Here is a 22,146-nt window from a genome sequence, read left to right on the forward strand (position 1 = left end):
CTAAGTTGAACCAGTACAACTAACAGATTTTCTTTTGTGAGCAGGACAGAAACAAAAAAAAGATAACAGTTTAGGAGATGTCAAACACACACCAAAGGCTGTTCCTAATGGGGTGTTTGTACATGGCTGCCTAATTTTGATGGAAAAGAAAGTCTAGCCCAGTGACCTTGGTTTTAAAAATGATCCTGTCCTGTTTTGCTTACAACTAAAAGTATAATCTGAATGTGTATAAGACAAAGATATAGAACACATTAAAAAATAAACTTGAAACTCCATGTAAAGATTCCGGTATACGTGTACTTTAAAAAAAATCCACTTCAAAGTATTTGCTTCAAAAACAGGGGTGAGAAATCATGATTTTTTAAGCAATAATTTCTAAAACAGCATTTGAACACGGGAACAAGCATGCTGGAGAGGTGGTCAATGACCGAAGCCTGACAGTGCTTAAAAAGCCTTTGGTTAATGCCCTTAATAATTTGCTTTAACTTTTGATCAGCTCTGGATTGCTCAGGCAGTTGGATTGGGGGATTACTCTAGTTGTCTTCCATCTGAAATATTCTATTCTAGCTATAATAATTTTCCTGCTCTAATTTGTAACTAAGAAATCCAAAATTATAAAAATAAAATTTGCAAACCATAATTAATGACTCAGAATCTGTTAGGGGGTGTAGTTTGTTCTGGATGTCAGCTAATTTTATTTTTCCTGTAAACAAGGTTGTTAATTTTGCTGTGTCATCCTATTAATCTCCCTATGCAAGATGAACTGTAACCTTTAATTTCAGATTTCCATGAAAATTTTGACGTAGAATATGCCAAGACTACTACATGCTTCCTACAAAATATGCAAACAATGTAAATACATTACTGGTGTACATATCAAAAGCCTGCACCTGTCACTCTAATTTAATAAAAAAAAAAATTGAACTTATAAATGTAACAAAAATGACAACTTATACAGCAGATGACACAGCAACACCTGCCCTGCTGCTGGAATATAAATATACTGAACCTCTAATGTAATCAAGCACATGGAGCTATATTAAAAAAATCAAAATGTTGCATAGTGTTTATTCTTTATTTTTACTTCTTTTGTTTTCTTTTTTGAAATACAGGCTCTTGTAATCAGTGGTTTATTCATTGTGACCAGCACAATCTTTCTAAATGAAACATTTACATACACAGACTATAATTTTGCCAGTATTTCAACTCAGGCGGTAAGCCAAAAATATGAACTTTTTCTATGATTTTCTATGAGAGATATTTCCTTCTTGTGTGTTTATGTTCATTTCAGTGCCATCTTGTTAGAAAATAATTTATTTGCAATTTTTATACCATTACTCTAAAAGAAATATTCTCACTAGGATAGTTAAGTCAGTCAGTTTTACTATAGAACAGGAATTATGTATATTATTCCTTGTAAAATTAATTAATTTGAGTACAAACATTTTTTTAATCACCACCTCTCCCTATGGTCAAACTGTAGTTTATACCTATATGAAAAGTGTTTAAAAAGTGACCATAAATTTTATGAGATTCTTCTTAAATACTTTTAGCCACCTACACATTGTCTACACCCAAGTACCAACCTAAGTTTCTCTTCTCACAATACAGGTTAATTTCTGTAACTCTGGAGAATGCTGTCCTTGCAGGACATTTGCTAAATACAGAGGAATTACTTTCAGGTGTCTTTCAGTTCCTTTCCAGCGTCAGTCAGGGGCACCTAGAAGACAACTGAAGAGGAAAGCAGATATCTACATTTTGGAGTGAGCAAAAACTTGCCTCACATGTTTTAAAATCTAAATCTTTCCTACTCAAACAAATAATGCGTTTTTGTGTTTGTGTATATTTTCTGGCTTTGACACCAAAACACAGGATATTATTACGCCTTCCTATTAAATTGCCTCAATCAACAGTTGATATCCTTTCTATACCAATGTGCCATTTTTCCCATCTAATTTCAGTACAGTCCTACCCTAAGGACTTGGAGAAACTTCAGGAATACAGCCTATTCCTGGCTTTTACTCATTACTGGATGCCAAACTTTCTTTTACAGTTCCTATATCTACAAAGAATAATAAATTACCTTTGCTAAACATAACCATAACATTTACCCATGAGGCAAAACTAACTACCAGTAGCAGCTGATAACATTAATATAGGGTTTGTGTAATTCAATACAGTGTAAGAAAATAAAATATTAAAAAATTGAGTGACAAATACACAGTAACAGGAGGTTTTTAGTTACTTGATTCCATCACTAATGTCAACAAATTAAAAAAAAAAAATGAAAATCACAAGTTATTGCTACTACAGCCTTTGTCAGTGGTGGTGGTTTTGCTGCTACATTTATTCCACTAAAAGAGATTCAATTTACCAAATTCTACATTTGGGAAATGAAAATTGAAAACCTAAAGATTAAGACCATAAGTCTCAGTGATTTTTTGTAAGTGTTAAGACATTCATTTGAAGTATTTAGAAATCAAGCTCCAGCTTGGAAAGAAATCTAGAAACCCTTTATGAGTGAATAAGAATGTAAAAAATAATTGGCCTCAGTACTTCTGTGAAATGAGCCCCATGGTTCCCCTTCAAACCTCCTTTCATCTTTGATGATCTGATTTGGAAAGACAGCGACTAAAACTGACGAATCTTCATTATGAACAGACTGTGACTGGAAGAGGAAACTGAAAATCAGTGTTTCCTCCATTAACTTCTGATTGCAGGGGTAGCCAAACCCCTGACTAGAATGGCATTGTTGGATCTCACATCTATAATGAACTATGATGAGCACCTCTGCTCTTCAAGGAACAAAAACCGCATCAGGAATACAAGGTGTAACCATAAAATAACTTTAAGAAACCAAGCTGGTTTTTTATTCAATTCAAGTAAGTTCCTTAGTAATTCAGCCTGAATAAAAATACACTTGAATGATAACTACCTGGATAGGCTTAGATAAAAGTCTTAGAATCAAAGAAACTGTCCTCAAAGCTTCTTTGCCAGACAAGGTAATAGGGTGAAGGAAGAGGTAGAGAGCATTCCTTTCAAATCACAGAAAATTTTTGGTGCTAGTATTCCTTCCTCACAGAAAGTTCCTTTAGGGAGCATATTCCTTTTTCAGAAGGTAGAAATGTATGTAAGAGTTCATGAAACTTCTATCAGAAATGTCAAATAGAAGCTTCTAAATAGTTCTAGAAGAGTCCTGGTAACTTAAGGAAGGTATCACTAGTATTAAAAAGAAAGAAAGACACAGAAAGACAGTGATAGCTAAAACAGGATAACAGAACTGTTTCTGTCTTGCCATTGGCCTGCAGCAAAGGAAAGTAAGAGTTCTTCAAAGAAACACCCAGAAATTTAAGTCTTCAAAAGCTTCCATGGTATTTGCCATTTTTTATATTTTGTTGTGAGTGAACAGATTTCAGTTTTCAAATGCAAAGATGTGCAAACAAATATTTTAAGGTAAGTTATACCCTTTGCTAGTAAATAATAGTTTGCTAAGTGTATGTATAGTAAAAGCTCTCATGTTTCCTTCAAACCACAATAACTCACATGATAACTTATCTGGATTTTGCTTGCAAAATGCTTTTCAATATTTCTTTCTGATCACTGACTGCTCATGGCTTGGATGGGTATACTCCTTGTTGGGTAAAATATGTCTGGATGGCCGAGCCCAAAGACTGATGAACAGAATAATATATTATCCTTTGGCAGCTGGTCACTACTGGTGTTCTCCAGGGCTCAGTATTGGCCCCAGTCCTGTTAAACATTTTTATCAATTATCTGGATTAGGAGATCAAATGCAACCTCAGTCAGTTTGCAGATGACATCAAGTTGCTTGGGAGTGTTGGTCTGCTGGAGGATAGAAAGGCTCCAGAGAGGGATCAGAACAGGATTGTGGTAGTGTGTTGTTAAGTTTCTTGTGTTATTCCCCCAATTTATGTATTGTTCTCCCCTATTATGTGTAAAATGGTTTCGTTCCCCCAGTTTTTCCCGCCAGTGCTAGCCTGCCAGCTAAGTTGCTATAGTAACCGCTATTCATAGTTGCCGATGTGTAATTGCTTCTCCCCTGGTTTCCCTTATAAGTGAAAGTTGTTTCCTCCCTGGGTCCAGTCAATCACTCCCTTTCTCCTCCCAGGTTTCGAGAACCTTCTCCTCTCTGGAGATGGTGGCTGGCTGGGGTCCCAGGACACCTCCTTTACCTTTTGATTATTGGTCTCCATGGAGTGTCAGTTCTGGAAGTTCATCCCCTCACCTTTCCCGATTGGTCCGCTGTACCCCCCCCCCCTCCTTTATAATCCTGTTTTCACCCCCTATGAAAAAACTTTTTCCCGGATGGTTTCCCGGTGTTTAGATGCGGCATCACCTGCAATAAACCGATGTTTAACCCCCGGGAAATGGTCAGCTCCGTTCCTCCCCAATACCAGCGGTGTGAGCCAGTCCGCAGCCAGCACAGCCCGAGGCCCTCAGACGCCGAAGGGCGCTGGCCAGGAATTGCAGAGGGGCGTCGGCCTTTCGCCCTCAGCTAGTCGGACTCTAAACTTCGGGCCACATACATTCCCCTCTGCACAGGATGGATTAATGGGCTGAAGCCAAGTGTATGAGGTTCAACAAGGCCAATTGCTGGATCTTGCACTTGGGCCACAGCCCCATGCAGAGCTGCAGGCAGAGCAGAGCAGCTGCAGAGCAGCCACTATTCCAGAAAGCTTCCCCAGGGGATGCTGGCTGGAAACTGGCTGTGTATGAGCCAGCAGTGGCTTGCCCAGGTGGCCTAGAAGACCAAAGGCATCCTGACCTGCATCAGCAGCATGGTGGTCAGCAGGACCAGGGCCGTGATTGTCCTTCTGTAATTGGCACTGATGAGCCCACACCTCAAAACCTGTGTCCAGTTCTGAGCCTCATTGCCACCATAAAGGAACTGAGGTACAGGAATAACCAGAGAAGGACAACAGAGTTGGTGGAGGGTCCTGAGCACGGATCTTATGAGGATCAGCTGAGGGACATGGGGTATTTAGCCTGAAGAACAGGAGCCACAGGGGACACCCCTGTGTAAATTCACTACAACTACCTGAAAAGAGATTGTAGCAAGGTAGGCAGTCTGTTCTTCAAAGGAACACGTAACAGGATGAGAGGAGATTACCTCAAATTTTGTCAGGGTAAATTAAGACTGGATATTAGTAAAAATTTCTTCCTGGAAAGGACTATCAGAGTTGGAACAGGCTGCTCAAGGCAGTGATTATGCCATAAACCCTGGAGGTGTTTAAAAGACATGCAGATAGGGTTCTTTAGGACACGGCTGGGTGGTGGACTTGGTAGTATTATGTTAATGGTTGGACTCAGAGCTCTTTTCCAACCTAAACAACTCTGTGTTTCTGTGACTCTAAAGCATACTTTAGTATAGTTTTTTATAAACTAGTCAAGTATATTGTGCAGATTAAGGATCTTTGATACATTAAATACAAGTTCAATTAATGCATGGATAAAGAAAAATGCCTAAAAGGCAAAAAGCATGCATAATCACATAATTATTATCATAGATCTACTGCAAAAAGGATGGTTTAATCAATCTCAACAGGCACTCTGTTTGGAGAAATTAATAAATCTGGAGAAGAAATTCATCAGCATAATAAGACTTTAGGTGATGTCTGGGGCAATTCTGGCACTGAAAATATTTCTGTACACAAAGCAATGCTAATGTAGTTGGGCAACACCTCGGTACTATGATATATAAATTGACAGACAGAACTAAGAGTTCAACACTGCTAATGAATGGAGAATTCCAGGATATTTTAGTGGGCAGAAATTCAACACTGAGGGTTACTCATATGGCAGGATCTCACAAAAAAATAGCTGAATCAAGGGCCCGTTCACTCTGGAGAATTGCTTCTGAAGAGCATCCCCAGGATGAGTCATAGATCAAATCTGGGAAACTTTACATGGCTACTTGGTGACAGATCTATTTGCTTTGAAGAACAAGGCAATTTTTTTTGATACTCTGATAGTTAAAAATGTTCAGATGTACTCTGAATTTCCTAAACAAACCCTGTGTCTGAATTATGTCTTTCATACAGAATGCTGTTTGCAGTTAAAGGTTTCTTTATGATCTGGTTCAGGTCCCTTTCTCACCTTGCTTAAGATCTGAAGACAAACATAATGGGGAAAAAAGCTGAAAAGAGAAGAAAAAAAGAGAAGTGTTCTCGCCCTGCCTCCTGAGGAAAACAGCAGGAGGAGAGAAAGGTGATAAGGAGAGAGAGCAATTAGGTTATGCACTTCTGAGGAAAAAGCCTTGCAACTAAACTTATGATGAGAACCCAGAGATCAGTAATTCTCTTACAACTTATCCTGTCAGCAGTGTCATTACAGGCCCTGAAGAGGCCAGAAAGTGGAGAGCATCAGGTAAGGGGAAGGAAGAAAAAGGGGTCACCAGTTAAGACAAAACCTACATCGGTACATAAAGAAAATGTATATTGTAAGTATCAGCAATTTCAGTGTTGTTGATTTTTCTCATTGTCACACTTTCAAATGTCTAGGTGACATAACTGACTTCCCAAAGGGTGTGGATTCCCAGTGGCTTTCACATTTAGCAGGGTGAAATGAGACTGCCCTGCCCTGCTCCATTCCAGTCAGTTCTAGCTTTCTAGCAGCTGGAGCAGTTTTCTTCACAACCAAAAATAAAAATGCAACAACAAAAATGTTCATTTGCAGCTGGATGAGACAGCTGGGTTGACTCTTGCCACAGGCCTAAGGCACGTGGAGCCCACAGTGCTTGAGGCTGAAGGTAGGAGAAGAGGTTGGACAACTTGGAGTTGGACTGGCTGAAAATAAAACAAAACAAAACAAAACAAAACAAAACAAAACAAAACAAAAAGCTATTGAGAAAAGCCATTTACAGCAATTAGTGATTAAACTCTATCTGACTTCAAAGGAAAGTAAATGGTATTTTAGGATGCATTAGGTGAAGCATTGCCAGCAGGCTGAAGGAGGTGATCCTGACTGGAGTGCTGTGAGCAGTTCTGGGCTCCTCAGCACTAGAGAGACAGGATGCTGCTGGAACAAATCCAGAGGAGGGCTACGAACATAAGCAAGGCCTGGAGTATCTCTCTTATGAGGAGGGGCTGAGGGAGATCAGCCTGTTTGGCCTTGTGAAGAGATGAATAAGGGGGGACAACATCCATGGGAGTAAGTGTCTGAAGGGGGATGTCAGGAGGATGGAGCCAGGCTTTGCTCAGTGCTGCCCAGCAGCAGCACAAGAGGCAATGGGCAGAAACAAATGCACAGAAAGTTCCATCTGAATATGAGGAAAAATTTCTTTACTGTGTGAATGAGTGACCACTGGAACAGGGTGTCCGGAGAGGTTGTAGAGTCTCCCTCACTGAAGACATTCAAGAACTGTTTGGACACAATTCCGTGCAGTGGAATGCCCCTAGAATGACCCTGTTTTAAGCTGGGAGGTTGGACCAGATAAGTCACCATGGTCCCTTCAATCCTTACCAATTTTGTGATTCTGTGATTGTTTGCTGTGGCATCACTGCATATTCTCCAAAAAAAAAGGCAGAGTGGGTTTCTCTCAACTACAAAGTGATTTTTCAAATGTCTAAATTATTTCATCCCTCTGAATTATCTACATTTGTTAAAAATTCATGTTTTTTGCTGATAAATAATCCTGACACAATTTCAGACTCAAACTGTGGTTTGGGTAACACATGCATATCAGAGTTTACTTTCTAAGGAGAAATGTAAAGCTGGTGGTTTTTACCCAGCCTGGGCTCTGATTTCTTGTATCCCATATTTCTCTCCAACTGGAAATTAGATCTTGCTATATTTTATCATACCTTATACACTGAGAACGATTGATTTTATTCAGATCGTCTCCACCATGCACCTACAGTATGGATTATTAATGCATGCACACTAATTAATCATATTGTTGGATGCAATTTGGAAAAATAATGCAAATGCCAACTTCTTTTTTGAATGTTTATTTTGCCTCTTATAATAGTAATACTCAAAAATATTTACTGGACCATAGGGTAGCCCACCTGAGAGTTGAATGGGGAGATCAGCACAACACTTTTTCCTTTCTGAAGAATTTTGGTAAGGCAGAAACTGAGTTATGGAAATGTTTAATTGATTCAAAGAGAAACTAGAATGTTCCTAATGCCAACTTTTCATTTATTTTTGATGTCTCTCTTAGACTTCATTTCAAAAATAATTAGTGGGGATTAAATTCATATCTTAAAGATTTTTTCAATATTTTAATTTTTGTGAATGTCTGTTCTTGTTTTCACTGGAAATTTGGTGGTTTTTTTTTTCCTTGAGAGGACATCAAAAGGCATTTCTACATGTTTCATCTATGTCTAAGAGCTGTAGCCTAAGACAAATGCAAACGATAAATATGAATCTTATAGTTTTTAAGTATAACCAGATGCTATCCAGAAGCTTATAAAGAGTACTTAATATCTGGATATATAAAATAATCTTTGTAGAAATGAAAAAGTTGACTAGTCATGTTCATCTTTTTCAGTCCTTATCAAAGGGTATAAGATATGAGGAACAGGGAAAGGAGAAAGAGAAGGGAAAAGTCATGGGTGGGGAACAAACATGAGAGTGAAAAGATAATGAATTTCTGTTGCACTCCATTTACTTTTAGTTTCATGACACAGCACAGAAATGCAACAAAAAGCCAAACATCTGCTCATATTTACTGTAGGAATAATAATCACTCTAAGGGTCAAGACAGCATAAAATCATTGTCCCCATAAGTCCACAGTTACTTGGAAGGAAGCACTTTCTGTGAATTTGTTCTGCTTTCTGCCTTCAAATTCAAAAGAAAGACAGTTCACCCCATAGAACTTAATGGTACCAAATTTATTGTAATTTCTTTAATATAGGATTCAAATGAACTGTTCTTCTTGTTATAGTCTCTGTTAATGTATGATATAACCTACCTACCATTGCCTAACTTCCCTGATCTTTTACAAAAATAAGTAGAACTCAGTGAGGCAGAAATGCTTTAAGATCTCTGGACAAAGCCTATATCTCACTCTCACAGGCTCTGCTATTGCAGATTTGGTTCTTATAACTGTATGGAGTGACCACAGGCCTTGTTTTAGAGATTTAGAACTATATCTGCCTTTTTTTTTTTTCCTCACATTAAAAGAAGCAATAGTTAATTAAGTAGTGTTCTTGCAAAGAGGGAATCATGACTAAGAGGAAATTATGAGTTTCAGCTCTAGATTTTTCTGGCAGTTAGGTAGAAACCAGCATGATCAAAAAGAAGAAAAAAAATATTTACATGGTATTTATATTCAATTCCCTTTTTAGCAAAATGTACCACATGTTTTTTCATGCAAGAACAAGTCTGTATTTATTACATCAAAAGGCAACTATTCTATAAAGTGAAATACTATAAAATCAAACGGAATATGTATCTGTTACCAATTTTTTTTATGCATTATCAAAGTTAGTACATGGAAGCTGTGACTCAAACAAAAGATTGTTTTCCATTAGTCACTGTCACTGGATATTTGAGAAACTCATAAGTGCTATTTCTCTCATCACTGACTTGCAACAATTGCACCAAATAATTAACACTTACTGCCAAACTTCACGTTGTTTTATATGAAGCATTAAACTAAAGGTTCTCTGTGTGTATACACCCATGTGTTTGTACTTCATCTTTACTTGTTAAGCAAATAAATATCACTTGTTTATTACAATGTTCAAACACAGACTTGAAAATGCCACTGAAGTCCTGGCTTTGTGCACATCAATGCCAACCTCACACATGACAAATGTATGACATTAATGCCTTTATTCTTGCTGCTGTTCTTCTGTTTATGTCAGAGAATTTGTCATTTGTACTCCAGTGGCAAGCAATGAGAAAATTCCCCTACAGCTCCTTCCTTCAGCTTTTAAAGAGTGTTTCTGAGACTTTGCAATGTATAAAGCTTAATGCCATTTCTTGTAAAAACAGGCTGGGAATGTGGAAAGGGAAGACAGACAAAAAGTACTAAATTGTTGCTTCTCTAAATTTCCTCAGAGAGGTGGCAACAAATAGGCTAGGGTAAAATGTAAGGGCATGGGGGAAAAGGAAAATGACTAAAAAAGATGAGCAACATGGCACTTTATGGAGATAAAGCAGCTCAGGAAGAAATTAAATATATTGTAGAAAAGTAGAGCTGGATTATAAAACCTGATCCTAAAAAATAAAATGCAAATATAATTGGTAAACAAAATAGTCTGATAATTCTAAGGTATGTGAGTCAGCTTTCCTGAATTAGTCCCATGTCTACCTTTCACCAGAATTAGTTTCTTATCTACTTTTCACAAAGTGATCTTGAAAAAGATGCAATCCCATTTAGTGCCTCAGCTTCCTTATCAACAAAACTGGAATATAAAATACATGTCTCACAGAAAGCTAAGACCTTTTATTTGTGATAAAGAAGTAATGGCACTAATTTACTGCTATTAGAAAATGAAAAAGTACTTTGGTTTTTATTTACTATTTGGTATGCAGATGCTTAGTAACCCTAAGTAAGAAAATTTCCATTATACCTGGTACTGTACAAAAACCTAGAAAAAGAAATTCTGACACTGAAAGTTACAAGTATGAAAAATTATGGGAGAAACAAAAGCACTTGACACAAGAAATATCTTAACATTGTAGACCTCATACGTGTATTGAACTAGGTTTTTTTGTGTGTGAGAGTGGAGAAGTGTGGTGCAAATAGAAGCTGGGTAGAATTAATATTGTTCTTCTTAATTTCAGAATTGTTATTCAGCAAGAAAACCAAGTGAGAAACGCAAACTGAGAGACCACAGAAATTAGAGACAATGAAAAATCTGAAGCTTTTTTCATCCAAGAACAGTTAGTGTAAGATCACTACCTTTCATAAAAATAATAAATGCTTTTTATTTTATTTCAAACAGGAAAAAAAACAGGTTTCTGAAATTTGAGAGTGGTCAATAGAGACAATAGCAGCCAAGAGAAAGGAAGAGATAAGAAAGCATACATAATCTGAGAAACATCAAAGTAGGTATTGGTAATGGACACTCCTAGCCTAAAAGCAGATAAGGCTTAGAACTTACTTTCATATAACTTTCCTTCCAATTCTTGGACTATACTGAGGTTTTCTTTATTATTCACAATGAATTAGCCGAGCAGACCCACCAGACACGTAATGGACTTGTACAATTATTTCCTTTCCATGCTCAGACCAGATAAGCAGATCTTAAAGAGGAGAGAGCACTGAAATTTTCCTTTGCTTTCTGGCTTCTGAAAGAGTTGTAATTCATGTTTCTCAGACCATGAGGAGGCATGGGATGAAGGACCTAGTAAAAGCCTGAAGATAACCTTCTCCTTTTTCATCAAAGCTGTTTCACAAGGATATTTGACTCACAAGACTAACAGCATTTTCAACGTATATCCCAGATTTTGTCCAAAATTTTACCTTCAGGAGCTTTTAATCCAGCAGTTAGCTTGTTTGTCTGATGCCCATTTAGGTCCTCCTTCATAATAGCTTTTTTTTTTTTTTTAGCACCACATAGCTTTGGCCACACTCCAAAGGTTTTTTTAAGAAAAGAATTGAATAGACTGCTATATAGCTAATTTATGCAGAAATTACTGTCAGTCTTATGGGCAGCTACCAAGCCTCACTGTGTTTGAAACTAATCACTTTACCAAGATATGATAATTTCATTTAACATTAGCAAACCATCTGGTGTCTTTATATCTTGTTGTAACACAGTGTCACTGTTTTACTCAGTCCACTCTCATTAAAACACGACAAAAGTAGCTAAGGATAAACATACACACAGATGATAAATTTATCCTCTCAATTACCTTTGTGCAAACCCTACCCCCAGAACTCATACCCACTTAGATTTTTGAAGTACAAGAGTACTACTAAAACCTAATCTGATCTCCTGTATAATGAAGGCCATCTCTTTCATGGAGTAACCTCTAAATCAAAAGAACAACATGCTTGTGTTATGCTGCATCTATCCTCCTCATAATGGCTGCCTTTGATGGATGAATCCAACCCACTGCTAGATAAGTTATACCAGTGGTTAATGACTCTCACTCTTAAAATATGCACCTTATTTCTAGTCTGAATTTCCCTGACTTCAGCTATGAAACACTGGATCTCATTATGCCTTTTGCTGCTAGATTAGTGAGTCATCCACTGTCAAAAGTCTCATTCCCATCAAGGCATTTGCAAACCATGATCAAGTCACCTCTTCACCTTCTCTTCAGCAGATTAAACAGGCAGATCTTTAGCCTCTAACTGCAATGCTTATTTTCAGACCTACACTCACTCCTTCACCTTTAATGAACCCTTTCCAATTTTAAGCATATTTTCAAAGTGTGATGACCAGAACAGGACACAAAAGTTCATTAGCATTTTCCTTAATGCCATACAAAATGGGACTTCCTACTTGATATTCAGTTATCCATATATCAGAGGATATAATAACATACCATTTAAAACTGTTTTATCAGTGTCCTGTGCTCTTTGTATTTTTTAGCATTGTCTATGAGATATTCAATTCTAGCAGAACCTTATAATGCAATTCCACTTAAGGTGTTATTTTAAAATATTTTCTTGCATTTTTATCTTTTTTTTATGTAAGGAAATTACATTCTTGAAGTAATTAGCTTTTGCTGACTAGAAGTATGTTTTGAAAACACTCAAATGCAGATATACTATGTTGACCAAAATTATAGCACTTTATTTTCTGATAACTCCACATCATTAGGGAAAAATACCTGATTTTACCAGGAACTTCACAATTAAAGGCTGTGTATATACATGTATGATTTGGTTTATCATTCATGGAATACATATGTAATTATAGCACTTACATCAAGACAACCCTAATGTTCTCCTGGAGATTGCTTCAAATACTGAATGAATCAAATGGGATTGTATATTTTTCCTTTACTTTCCTGTTTGAGCATGATTTTCCCTTATTGACAATCTGCAAGAACAGATGTAGCCACGTCTAATGCTTAAGTTTAAATTAATTTCATTAGGCAATTAGTATCCATTAATAATAAAAAGTATTAATAGTAGTAACAAATAATATAAATTAATTTTCTACCAGATGAGGTAGTAAACAACAGAAAAATATTTCAAATCAGTTGGTTCCAAGTTGGAATGGTTTTTAATTTTTGTTTCAGTTTCATAGCATAAAACACTTGCTAATAATGATTTGTTCACACAATAATTGAGAAAATATATATTTTCAATAGAATAAACCTTAATTTGACCTAAAATTTAGCAGATGAATAGATAAATTCTATGTTTTCTTATAATTTCTCTTTTTCACTCATGATGAAGGAGGAAAATTAATTAATGTAAAAAAAGTAATGCTAAATTATGTGATCTGACATCCTAAATCTGTTGTGTTTAAATCTAGGATTATTTCAACTGCAGACAAAAATCTTCAATGAAGGATGTGAAAATGCTATTTCATTAGACATAAGGCCTCTAGCTCTTGGATACAATACATTAGATAATCACAAAATATATCTGGACAAATGTAAACAGAAGAATAAAGCAGAAAGGAATAATTTTGCGTAAAAGGGAGTACCATAGTAATATGTCTGGGGGAAAAAAGTCCACAGAAAGAGGGATGCACTTTGCACTTAGAAATTTAGAAAACCTACCTTAGAAGTATTAAAAAAAAAAAAAAAAAACAGGTTACTAGAAAATAAGGATGAGACAGAAAACTAAAAATTTAAAGTTGCTTCCTAATATTTCCACAATGTCTACACCTTGAATCTAAAATAGAATTAGATCAAAATTTTCTCCCATACTATAATTAAGTCAAATCCTAGTGTGTTTTCTGGTATTTCAATAAATACCTTATTTTTTATGTCTCAAGACAAAAATAATTTTGACATTTTTAAAACACACAGTCTTTAAACTTTCAATGTCTTTACTTTTAACTACACATTTCCTGACACAATGAGATCTCTAATTGATTAGTTACTTCTATCAATTTCATCAGCTCCTTTTCCAATGAGTATTCAGAGGAGAATACTCAGAACATTCCCAATGCAAGGTTTTAAGTTAAGCAGCCTGAAACATTCTGAGATATTGGAGTTGAATGATTTTTATTTCCAAGCAGAAGCTGAGAGCCTTAGAAAGTATTTATTTTATAAATTAAAACTATTTGTACACTTTGATTGGGTACAAGGTCTATGATCATAGGATTAAACAGAGATTATTTAGCCTTGATATGTAAACAAATCTCTTTAAATTTCATGAGAGAAATTGAGCACACAGTCCTCAATTTCTGTACCAGTTTAAAAGCTACCTTGGCACTCACTTTGCTGATTACAAGTGCCAATGTGACAGCCAACACAGAGCTTTAGGTGATTGCATAATCATTCTTAAAACTAGGCTATAGTAGCCAAAAAGTCTTCAGAAATTATCAAAGATCAGGCAAACATTGTTAAATACCTCTCTGGAAGTTCTGAGACACCTCTGTGCTATCCAGCATCAGGAGTTAAAGAACAAACCATCTTCTTTCATAAATATTTATCACTAATTTAAGTCTGCTTAAATGCCTGATGAATCTAGACAAGAAATATTTTCCTCTAATTCAGTATCTCACTTGACTATATTTCAAATTTAATTATCTTATTAGCAGGTTAAGAGAAACAGAAAAACTGGGATAATCTGAGATTTTTACTTGGACTCAAAATTTCATTCAAAAGTTTCTCAAAATTATGAAGTCCAAAAAGATTTCCTCAGTACAGCCACTAATACCCTTAGTGTTTCTTGAGTAAAGACTACAATTAGGTATAATGCTGTCGAATTAAAACTAACTTTTAATAGGACAAAGTTTAATCTTGTGTGCAGCTATAAAATATCTGAGGAAAGTACTCAGGTTTCTTCATGTACTTCACTGTTATAAATCCAATTCATTAATAGAAAATCATCAAAAAAACTGTGGGAGATTTTTCATTTGATTCCTTTGCTATCTATTTAATTAAAAAAAAAGGTTTCCACTTGTTTTTGACAGCATCAGGAATCATAGTAGCTGCCCTTCAGCAAGGTGCAAAAGCTTTTCCCCCAAAAATCATGTTATAACATCTGAAACAGAACATAAAACTTACCTTGAAAAAAGTCATGGTTGCTCCATCTTCCACTGCCCCATACTCTATCTTTGTCTGCTTGGCCAAGTCGTCAGCAGAGTCAATGGGGGACTCCATCCGCTCCACTGTCAGAAAGGCGGCTAGGTTAGCAGTGTACGAGGAAATGATGATAAGTGTGAAAAACCACCAAATGCCTCCCACTATCCTGGTGGAGAGGGCTTTGGGCATGAGCTCAGAACCTAACGAAAACCAGGGGGAGAAAGGTGAAACGGATGCACAGAAAACAATTCATCAGCGTTCAGCACTTTTTGCCACAGTGGGGAAATGGATTCACTGTGCAAAAAAAAATCTTAAAGCTACAGGTTTAGATGTACTGCTTGTACAAACACACACAACTGAAATGCAAAATAACTGGTTAAATTTATAAAGACATATCTTTTTGGAGCTGTGGGAATCAAAATATAGTAATGGGAGATTCGCTGATCAGTTCCATTTTAGAATTTCTGAACATATATAGAAATACCAAGAGTAAAAAGCAGTTACTACAACTTGCTTTCCAGAAAAAATAAGCAATTGATGAAGTTACTAGATATGAAATAAAGGATTTCATATCTGAAAAAGAAAACCTTAAATCTATTAAAAATATGCTTTTGAGTTTTTTTCATTTGCATTATTGTAAAGGATAGTTTATTAAATGTTGACATAAAAAATTAATATCTCCCATCTCTATGTTTAGCCCCACAATTTCATATAAATATCGGTGGCTATGCTAAAAACTTCAATTTAATAGAATAGTAATAAAAATATTAGACTTCTATACATAAACTTGATAGATTATAATGCATTGCTGGAGTTGCCTGCTCATGGCACTAAAGAATGGAGGGGGAGACAGACACTGTAGAGTAATTTGCATAATTTTTAATGCAAATTTAGAGCCTAATGAGACAAATTGAAGCACATAAACTCCTCTTGTGTCTAATTACAAAAATAGGAATAAATTAAATTCACTGTAAAGTACAATTACAAATATTTATCATAAATGAGCATGTATGGATTTTTTCCATAATGTTATAATTGAATGAAATGAAATTTCTAATGATGTCAAATTAACAATTTCAAGCTTCATTTTGAGAACTTTATATAAGATCTTCTAGAGGTATCTGGAAACTTGTTTTCAAGGAAACAGTTTCATCATATCCTTTATACCATTGTACTGAAACAACCCCTTTTTGTTAATTGGTTACTATGTTTGCTCTTATATCTCCTGGGTAAAATGGAATGAAGGCAAGATGGACTATTTTATTCCTGTTAAATTTTAGTGCTTATATTGAATTAGTTAAGGAACTGGTCCAGCAAGGTAACACATCTTCATATAGGTGAAAGATTATGTCAAACTTCCAAACTCAATGTGAAAAAAAAAGAACAGAAGGGCTGGGGAGGGGGGGAGGGAGGAAGAAAACAAAAGAAAGGGAAAAAAGAAGTGGTATCATAACTGGACTACTGTATTCAAAAACAGCCCATCTTACCCTGCAGTTCATCTTACCCTTGCTGTTTCAAACAAAAAAGGCTGACACGCTTGGACATGACAGCCAACTCCAGCGCCAGACTCTGCCTAGAATTCTGCAAGGGAAAAAGTAGAAAAGTACCTGTCTGATGGAGTTGCTCCTAGGCCCTGTCAGTCAGACACCTAGACACCATAACACTAAGAGACTTCCCAACAAGCCCACTATCATTAACTCTTTTTAATTGCTCTCATTTCATGTTAAACACCAGCACCAGTAACGTCAGGCAGGACTGGAAAGGAGAGAAGAGTGGCTCCACTGGCCGCAGTTTCCCCGGCTCCCACGAGCTCGTTCCTTACCAGGGACTGAAAGCGACTGAAACCACCTGGGCCCGTGGAACAGAGCCTGGTCAGGGGCTGACTGTCATGTACCCAAGGTAACGCCGTGTCCAGCACCATATCCCACAGTTTCCTGGGAGCGGGAGGTGCCAGCAAGACTGCATGAGTTTCCTCTAGCATGTATCCTCCAGCACGAAGCAAATCTTTTGTAAAGGAGCAGCGCTTCATATGCTGATATCAGTATGGCCCAAGTGCTCCTATGTTGTTACTGCTATTAGGTGAGAGCCTCCGTGTTTGTCTGAAAGCCTGCTTTTAGGTTTTTGAGATTTCTTTTTAAAGCAATCAACAGAATCAAGACTGATGCTGTATCCTTACAATGATGCCTTTAAAGTTTATTAAAGGCTGAACATACATTAATAAACTTATTAAAGTTTATTAAAGTTTATTAAAGGCATGAGTTTCCTCTAGCATGTATCCTCCAGCACTCAGCAAATCTTTTGTAAAGGAGCAGCACTTCATATGCTGATATCAGTATGGCCCAAGTGCTTCTATGTTGTTGCTGCTATTAGGTGAGAGCCTCCGTGTTTGTCTGAAAGCCTGCTTTTAGATGACTTTAGGTTTTTGAGATTTCTTTTTAAAGCAATCAACAAAATCAAGACTGATGCTGTATCCTTACAATGATGCCTTTAAAGTTTATTAAAGGCTGAACTGAGTAAAGGTAAAACAATTTAAGGCAAGGACATAGGGTCAGGCTTAATTCTGAAAAACTAGTTTTCCTTCAAGGAAAACTATTATCTTTTAAAATGAAGGTTGGGGTTTTTTTTTTTCTTATTTTGATTCTCAAAAACAATGTTTAGATGTTACAGACTAAAGAATCTTTTTCTTGCTTAAAGATGATACAAAAATCTAAATTGCTTTTTCCATCATAGAAGCATAAAGCCACATGAGAAATAAAACTCATCATTGATAGAAATTCTGACAATCCTGAGAACTGTGAATGGAATTTGATGCTTTTTTCATTCAGCATCCCTTTTTTTGATAGCTTCCTTAAAAGCAATCATTATCTTACAAACATGTATTTGGCAATTGTGTTTCAACTATATAATTTCTTGACATGTATATTGACAACCTAGTTGATAGTAAACAGCCAGCTATAAAAATATTTTTATTTCTGATTTGAAATCCTGATTTCTTTTTACCCATTAATTCATGTTTTTCTGAGCACAGTATTCTTCTTTCTGAGGCATTAGAGACTTTTTAAGCCTACCAACAGGCTATATGACAGAATATTTATTGCAGTTACAGGAAAGCTTCATTTGATGAGTCAAAACCAGGATTTATTTATGGCTGGTGTATTAATAATGGTAAGTTTTAAAAATGATTGCTCAGGTATATTCATTAAAACAACTCTACCAATATGCACTTGTTCCTGCCAATATTTTCTATTATTTTTTGGGGAGATATGCAATGGTTATTTTTCCAGAAAGAAAAGCCATTCCTTTTAATGGCCCTTTAACAGGACTAACAATGTTTTGCATTACACTATATTGCCCAGTGAAATGTCAGTGCAAAATATGAAACTGTGCCATTCAAATGTGTCTGATATTATATGACTGTGTTCGAATCCTTATGGAAAAGAGCAATAAAATGGTGATATATTTTTATGGATCTGTATATTTGGTATGCTTTCAAAATAAGAGGAATATGACAAGGAAATTACAGAGTTTTAAGAATGTGCTAAAGCATTTTACTTAGACAGTTATAGTTAAAACTGCATGTTGGTTTTACTCTGAACAATATGACTACACAGCCACAAATTTTATTGTCAGCAATGGCATCAGTTTCTCAGTGCATGGATGGTTGAATATAGACCTTGTTGAATGGTCATTCTGATTTTAAAAATATAAATTATGGCTGGACAGTATTAAATCTCCTATATTATTTTATTTTATAGGTTCTAGCTACTAGATAAAATCTATCTGTAGTTGAAAAGTTTCTAGACCAAAATTAAACAAATCATAGATTTTTATATTATAGTCTTATCTGACAAAGATATACTCATTCCTAGGTTGTTTAAATGGAATTTTTTTTTAGGTAATGGACAGATTAGCCAATTTAATTATCCAGCAAGGGTTTCCTGTTTAGGAAATAAACTGTATGGCTATGCTGAAATTTTTTTAAGCCTTAAATTTTTTTATCTGTCTTCAGGCTAATTCGTAAGGTGTTGGGAATAATCATAAAAAAGCTGGCTTGTGGCTACATGCACAGAGGCACCCATGCAAGCGACTTGCGCCAGAGAACTGTGGCCCCCAGCAAAAAGTGGGACATGGTGCCCAAGAGAAAGAGCAGACTGAGTCGTGTACCTTGCTGCATGAGAGCTCCAACTCCAAACCAGAAACTATTTAGCAAGGTAAAATTGTTTTCCACCACGTCTGAATCAGGGTTGCAAGGATGTGGGTTATACCACTCATAGGGACTAAACCTGCGGCAATTGACAGAAGAAAAAGAACAGATTTAAAATGCAGCCATCACAAAGTCTATCCAGCAAAACTGCTGCAAAAGAAAAAGAAAAACAAGAGAGGTTATAAAGAAAATAGTGATTGAAAGTTTTTACAGTGCGATTGCATAACAGTTAACAGCAATATTAAGAAAAAACAATATTGAAGATTAACATTCTTAACTGCTGCTGATACTGATAAAGTTGCATACAGATTGGCTCTGAAAGTTTCCAAGTGCCACCTGCAAACATCAAAGCACTTATTCTTTTATTGACACCAACAGAATTCCAGACAATTGGTCCCATTTAGGATTAGGCTCTTATAACCACTGTGTCAGTATTTTGCATCTTGAAAGAAAATTAACATCTGTTAAATCTCAGAACTTCACTAGAAAAAAAAAAAAATACATCAGGCAAAAGGCTTTTTTCTCATTAAAATTACAAATAATGAAGATACCAGAAAATAAATAGTTAGCAGTAAAAGTGACATTGCTAATCACCAAACACTACTATTCACAGAAAAAAAAATACTATAGCAAAATAAAGGAATTGAATCCTGTCCTGTGAGGTGCACAGTAGCATCCCTGGAAAGGTTTTCCAAAAGAAGCTGGGGACACTCACAAGCACCTTGCAGGGCCAGGCTCTGAGAAAAGAAAAAAGAAAAGAAAAGAAAAAGATAAACATAAAGGAAAAGACAATTTAATTATCTCAAAAATAGATAAAACAGAGATAGTAGAAAGATGCCTGAGTCTGGCAATAGATTACAAGCAGATTATATACAATCAATCTAATTCTTGGCTTTGCAATTGCTGTGCATTATGATGAGCTCATATCTAAATGCTATTTTATCAACTGTAGCTAAAACAAGCAAACATGTCTAGATAAATTATTCTTTGTTACAATTTCTTTTGTAAAATAAAGATTTTCAGTTCTCTCTTCCTCATGGTACTTTTGGAGAACTAAATTTTAATTGCAATGGGCAGGATTATTCTAATCATTTTTAAGTTTTAATCACCATGCCTGGACTTGGAGGCACACTGTTGAGAGGGACTTTTATTTTATGCTTAAATCATGTCTTCAAATCTTTGCTAATGAATACATGTGTAATATGTGTAACATGTGTAATATGTTGCATGTGCATAATATATCTGAGTGAAAAAAAATGAAAATCACAACAGTAGAATGGAACTAGCACAAGACACCAGCACAATAATTTTTAAAGTTACAGATTTTAACTATTAAATCAATATTAATGCATTTTCATAATTTCTCAAATCATTAAAGCCACTCTGTTAAAAACCCTTGGATAGGCAGCCTTTATAAAAGAACTTTTCTGGTGTATTTTATAATCAAAGATATCTGAATAATTCATCTGTCACTTTGAAAAATAGAATTTTTTTCACAATAATATTTCAAACACATTATAATACAGAAAATCAAATGTTCCACTTTGAAGCTCTTAATGTAATGTTAAAGCACCTCTCATCTTAAAAGTGTCTACTTGACAAAGAACTGTTTCATTTGGATCTCCAAAGTAATACTGATATGCTGTGCAAAAATATTGTTTGGGTTCTAATTAAACATTGTGACCTGAATTCTTCTATTACTTTATAGTAAAACTAGATCAGAAGTTTACTGCCTCATTAAAAATCTAAATATCTTTCATGTCATGGTTTTTTCAATCCAACAAAACCTGGAAACCAAGCACTTGGTGAAACTGAAGCAGGCTTTTATACTCTTTTGCTGAGAGATATTTGAAGATTGAATTGGAAAACATCTTTTTCTTGTGAGGACAGTGTTTGCTAGACAAAACAAATATATTTTTTCTTTTTAAATATATATTTCAAGTTGTTTACAGTGATTGTGACATTACTGAACAATCTAAAATATAACTTGGCAGTTTTACCTTTTGGTTCTGATGGCTTATCTTATTTAATAATTTTTATTTTATTTTGAAGCACAGAAAAATTGTCCATAGTTGCAAAAAAAAGGAGGAAACAACCTACAAGACATACAAGATGGCTTTAGGAGAAAGAAACAATGCAATCTAAGTCGTATAGTTTTAGAATTTTCTACTTATACAGTAAGGAAAATTAATACTGGTTTATTGTGGATAAATACTGTTCCTCCTTATTTTAAGGATGCTCTATGATATTAGATTGTCTAGTGTAAAAATCTTAAGGTATGGATCCTTAATCAATTTTTTTAATGTCCTACGTGTGTGCATAAGTTTCATGCTGTTTAGCCTATCTCAAAAAATATTCATAAGTCACAGAGTTCCTTGTTCACCTAGCAGGTTTTATAAGCCAGGATCATGCTCAGGGCAGTGTCCATTGTTTCAAAACAAGGGACTGTTCAGTCATGTCTCAAAAACACACAGAGACAAGAATTCCACAGCTTCTTGGGAAAATCATTCCCATGTTTAGTTATCATGACAACAATTTATCTAAGTCAGGCTAGAACCTCCCTTGTTTCCAAGCATCAAGAATACCATCTTTTTTTATCAGCTTCTCTTATTTGAAAGTGACTGTTAGGGAAATTCCTTCTGCCTGATCCCAGAACTGTTCACACTATTTAAATGTGGAATAGTAAATGATATTATGAGAATAATCACTTTCCTTGATTAATGGACTACCTTCCTATTAATTTAAATGCAGAACATTTACTCAGTCAAGAACAAGCATAAAGCAAAAAGAGAACTTCAAT

At 35.6% G+C, this 22,146-nt stretch overlaps 1 protein-coding gene across 3 annotated transcripts in view; it reads right to left on the reverse strand.

Moving 5' to 3' along the window:
- The window catches only part of GRIK2 (glutamate ionotropic receptor kainate type subunit 2), a 370,464-nt gene that overhangs the window by 72,099 nt on the left and 276,219 nt on the right, over window positions 1-22,146 (reverse strand). For 2 of the 3 annotated variants that reach the window (XM_064707223.1, XM_064707224.1), the window contains exons 13-14: window positions 19,307-19,425; window positions 15,125-15,342 (exon numbers count right to left, since the gene is read on the reverse strand). In XM_064707223.1, the coding sequence (XP_064563293.1) occupies window positions 15,125-15,342; window positions 19,307-19,425 (337 nt within the window). Of the gene's footprint in view, window positions 1-15,124; window positions 15,343-16,583; window positions 16,724-19,306; window positions 19,426-22,146 lie in introns of those variants that run through there. The other variant, XM_064707225.1, reaches the window with a different exon arrangement.

The sequence above is a fragment of the Zonotrichia leucophrys genome, chromosome 3 (genome assembly GCF_028769735.1).
Source record: "Zonotrichia leucophrys gambelii isolate GWCS_2022_RI chromosome 3, RI_Zleu_2.0, whole genome shotgun sequence".
NCBI classification, from domain to species: Eukaryota; Metazoa; Chordata; class Aves; order Passeriformes; family Passerellidae; genus Zonotrichia; species Zonotrichia leucophrys.